Here is a 4,764-nt window from a genome sequence, read left to right as displayed (position 1 = left end):
TATTTGTCATGTGCACAACATAAGTAGGATATATTTACATTTTGACATTATAGGCTATATACAAAACAACTAATCAATTATTTGGGTAAACATGCGGCAGATTAATCAACAATTCAACTAATAGTTACTTGCAACCCCTATTGCCACTGAACTTCCGAGCCAAATGATACGCTAATGGGGAGTTTAAGTTTCCGGGGGAGCCTGAATGCATCATTATGGGAGGGTCTGGTGAGTATCTGTTTGGTCGCTTTACTACCACAGCTGCTTCAAGGGACAGAAGACACGGCCGTCTTTGATATTTGAAAGCACATACATTCTGAGAAAGGTAAGTGAATATTTTTTTGCTTTTGTCATACTCAGTTAATTTTTCTAGCACAGTGACTTAGTAAAAGTGATTTTGAAGTTTGAAGGTAGAGTAGCTTTAAAAGACACGTTAATGAACCGAGATACTAACGTTAGCACCACCACCACCAACAGCAGCAGCATCAGCTTGGTCAGTTGAAACCTGTTACTTGTTTAGCTAGAAGTTTTCTAGCGAAATGGCAGAAGTCTTTCGACGTTTAGCTACTTGATAGAAATATATATAAAGAAAAAGTATCATTATGACTAGGGGACACACCTGTTTGTTCTCTCAAGGCGGCGATATGTATCTAATCAGCATTCCCACCATACGAACCTGGCCCATAATACAACGTTACTTCATTACGTAATTTAACTACTTAGAGTTAAGCTGTGGAAGCAGGCAGAGAGGTTCTTTTAAGTTAGCCAACTACTCGCAGTAAAAACTTTATTGCCTCTTTCTCTTTTCGAAAACCTGTTTGGTGAGCTGAAATTATTATTGGTAGGCTAAAACATAAATACTTTAGGTTACCGAGTGAGTGAACGTTTCCGTACGGTTGTGGTCAAAAACTCTCTCATCTTCGCCTATTTTAAATAACGTAAATGTTAAAACATTTTGTCCGTCCCGAGGAAATTCCTCTCTCCTAGTCACCACACCCTTGTTGTGCTGCTCGGCTACTTCAGCGCAGATCCTCATATCTCATATTCCTATGCCTCGGCGTGTATACCATAACAAAAACGCACCCCCATAGATGTGAGCCCTGCGAAACTCATGTCACGCATCAACTGGACTACTTCCATTTGTGTCTCTACAATGTCACACACAGCATCTTAAAGGGCAGACATACACAGCCGAAGAATGCTTAAAATACCTCTCTTACTACAATATGTTTGTATGTCAAAATGTTGTGTGGCTACTACAGAAGAAAGGATGTCATTGTTGCTGAACAGTTGACTACTTTCCAAGCTGTTTGCAGGTAGTGGGCAGAAGTTGAAGTGTCACACACACACACACACACACACACACACACACAACACACAACACACAACACAAATCAGTGCCAAGGCAGTTGATGGAAACTTTGGGGAAATCCCCAATCTAGACTACAATACTATAAAAGCACAAGTCATGATGTCGTCTGTTGTCATCACAGTGTGGTTCCAGCTGTCACTCTACCAAGTGATGCATTCGAGAGCTGCTGTGTGGGAAGTGGGAGTTCAAAGTAGTAGTTTTAGTGGTAGTAATTGCACAGGTCTACAAAATAATGCAAATTACAAATAGATGGTTCGATATATTAGTATGCCTAAAAGAAAATGCATACACACAGAGGAATCCTTGTAAAAATGTAATTAGAGAAATGATAAAGTTTCTCAACGTTGAGTAATTACATGTTTTGCAAGGTTTTCTAGGCTTGCAGTACATTGACAAGAAAGCCAAAATTACATATATTTAATTCATATCATACCAATAATTTAAGCTTATAGTTTTGAATCAGAGCCCCTCAGTGTGTGTATCAAGTAGCTTGTGAAAAGTCGGATATGTCAGACATTTAAGTAAATATAAATATTGGATCGAAGTTGTTATCGGCAGATACACAAAATTAAAGCATTGTGATTGGGCCAAAACCACTTGATCAGGACATCCCTACAAATGACCTATAGCCTACATTTCAAAGAAAATAAGTGTCATGTTGACAGAATTGACATCACCATTATGTGTATTTTCTTCTTGCCAAATTGAGGTCATTTCAGAAGACAGCGGAATAGCTCAGGACAAAAGTATTCATGGAAAACTATTGTGGATCAAAAGCTTCATATATGCCAGGATCACCATACCAGAGGCTGTTTCACCCTGGTGCTGTACCCCATTATCTTCCCCTTGGCATGCTCTCCACCACTGACCTACTGGAAGTGTTTTACTTGTTGCCTATTGTATGTGCCAGCTGGAGCTTCACAAATTGTGAACGTAGGATGTTCGCCTGTAGTACTTCTTCCAAGCAACCCTCTGAAGCAAAGATTGAGAAAGTAGTGCATGGACAGAGGGGATTGCCCAAATGGGAATTTTTCTATCCTTCCAGCTCATACTTATATTCTATTGGGAGCTGCTGGTTTGTACATTGTTAAGCTATGGGTGGCTATCAGTAGAGGTGTTTAAACACACTGTTCCACAGTATCCTCTCCTAGAGTAGTTAGGGCAACTTTCCATCCACAGTATTTTCCAAGGAAGCCAGTGTCATACTGAAAAAGAGTTTGACTGCAGTGTCTATGACACAGAACAGAGGGAAATACGGAGCTCTTATCTGATTTCTGATCATCTTCATTGGATCGTCGTCTGCATCGAATAGGAGGTCTGTACACTGGGGGGTGTATCACCTACAGACAGCATGCAAATGAGAAAATCCTCTGGGGAAGCAAAATGTATCTCTGGGAGAGTTTCCTGTTTAGATTTGTGGTACTTGCAGTTTCAGGAAGTCCATAAAAGGACAATTAGGAAAGCTGAGCATTTCTGCTGAGTATTATTATATAACACTGTAGCTCTTTGGGATGGGTTCTGATAGCTGGTGCTATTTAGGACTCTGTTGGCAAACAACCGAGATTAGTTAAGCTGAGATGTTTAGGAATCTCTAATGAAATCTTTTATCTCTCCTTACTCTTTGATTAGCAAAGAGCAGTGGAAAACATATAGACTCAGTCTTCATATTTGTAGCCGACTGTTGCTGGCTAAAAGGACACACCTCACTAATCATAGTAATGTTAATCTCAAGCCAACTAACAGTCTGCCTGTTGTTGTTCATATCAACATTTTAATCTCATCAATTGAATAGTTCTGAATCAGGGCCTTCAGTGTTCAACTAGGCTACAGCTGTTAATTGAATGTGTCCAATACGTTTACCACTTCCATTTATTATGCTGCTCCTCTCATTGCCAGGTTGTAGGTACAGGTTGTGAACAATACAAATTGAAGTCTTTTTTTTTTTTTTTTTTTTTGTCGGCCAACAAACGATGATTAGATACCTTTTGAGTCACAGTTATTTTAGGCTTTAGCTACGTGCAACTGTTAAAAGGCAGATCTAATGAAACTTGCTAAGGGGGTTGAAAGGAATTGGATTTGATAAAAAGCTATTGTGTGTGTGTGTGATTGTGTGTGTGTGTGTGTGTGTGTGTGTGTGTGTAGGAATGCAGCACCCTAAGGATACGGAACATTAGCTCCCTGATGGTGACATCACACTGCAACACAGGGAGAGAGAGAGAAAGAAATGGATGAGACAAGGACAATGTGAAAACAAGAGACTGGAGAAGGTAGCTAAGGGAACAAATAATCTTGGGTGAAAACAGAAATACATAAGATTTCTTACCAAATCCTGATTACCTCCGTTCCCAATCCACTCTGACTAAATCATCTATTTATTTATTTTGTACTCATGGAATATTAATCAAGACCTACTTACTACACTTTGGTATTTTTTAAGTTTCTGCATTTCTGTTGCTTGTGCTGCAACAAGCTCAAGATCTAGATATGACCACCGTCTTTCCCTCCATTTGTCTGTTTGTTTGTTTGTACTGCAAGCGTAGGTTCAGGGGCGGATGAAAGGATAATTCTGTGTGATATTTCTCTCTTTCGTCCTCTGAGTGATAAATCCACTCCACTGTGATAAATTGGGCTGGGGGAGTCTCAATGGCGCTGTCCTATTTTGAGCTCCAGCTAGGCTCTCTGACTTTAGCTTTTTCCTGGCCTAGATTCTAAGCAGCTTCTGATCTCAAGTTTGATTTAACCTTCAAAATTTGAGCTTGGCTTCAACTTCTGGACAAGAATGAATGAAAGAAAGATGAAACGCAGCAGTATTTTCTAGGTACCTCCTTTTTTCTCTACATTATACAGCTCTGCGGATCATACTTATTAGCCTTAAGTAGGTCTACGTCGTGCGGCTGACACTACTGCAAGTAAACAAGACGGCAACGGAAATGTCTAATGGGAGGGACAACGAGAATACTTTTTAGTTAGTACTACTCTGTCAGTAAGGGACGATGAACGTCGAAATTCAAGGAACGGCAAGACAATCAGTTATTTATGACCAAATTACAACCATATACGTGATTGTGATGTAATGGTCCTCATGTCCTGCCTCCTACACGCTCCAGAGAGAGAGAGAGGGAGAGGTCTACACTGTTTATATAAGTTTTACATTATGTAGGATATTATTTTATTAGTTTATTTTGTAACGTGTATGTAGATCCTTTAAATGTTGATGTAGTCACTCCAACATTTTTCAACTTCGGAGCAAAATGTGCTCCTCGGGGGAGAAAAGCTACATAATTTTAAATTTTCCGTGACAAAGACATTTGTACTATAAATTTGTGCCTAACAATGTAACAATGTATCAGAATGCAGGAAATTAAGTGTTTGACCCTCAAAATGTCCTGGGG

General features: G+C 39.6%; 1 protein-coding gene across 2 annotated transcripts in view; it reads left to right on the top strand.

Moving 5' to 3' along the window:
* The first annotated feature begins 207 nt into the window (after window positions 1-207).
* LOC117947658 (rho-related GTP-binding protein RhoA-D) overlaps window positions 208-4,764 on the top strand; it is a 19,677-nt gene continuing 15,120 nt past the window's right edge. The window contains exon 1 of one of the 2 annotated variants that reach the window (XM_034876798.1): window positions 208-325. Coding sequence is in view for 1 of the 2 variants with exons in the window: in XM_034876797.1 (XP_034732688.1) it covers window positions 437-493 (57 nt within the window). In the remaining variant the exon portion in view is untranslated. The other variant, XM_034876797.1, reaches the window with a different exon arrangement.

The sequence above is a fragment of the Etheostoma cragini genome, chromosome 7 (genome assembly GCF_013103735.1).
Source record: "Etheostoma cragini isolate CJK2018 chromosome 7, CSU_Ecrag_1.0, whole genome shotgun sequence".
Classification (NCBI taxonomy): Eukaryota; Metazoa; Chordata; class Actinopteri; order Perciformes; family Percidae; genus Etheostoma; species Etheostoma cragini.
The sequence above is the reverse complement of the archived record's forward strand: the minus strand, read 5'-3'. Positions and strand labels throughout refer to the sequence as shown.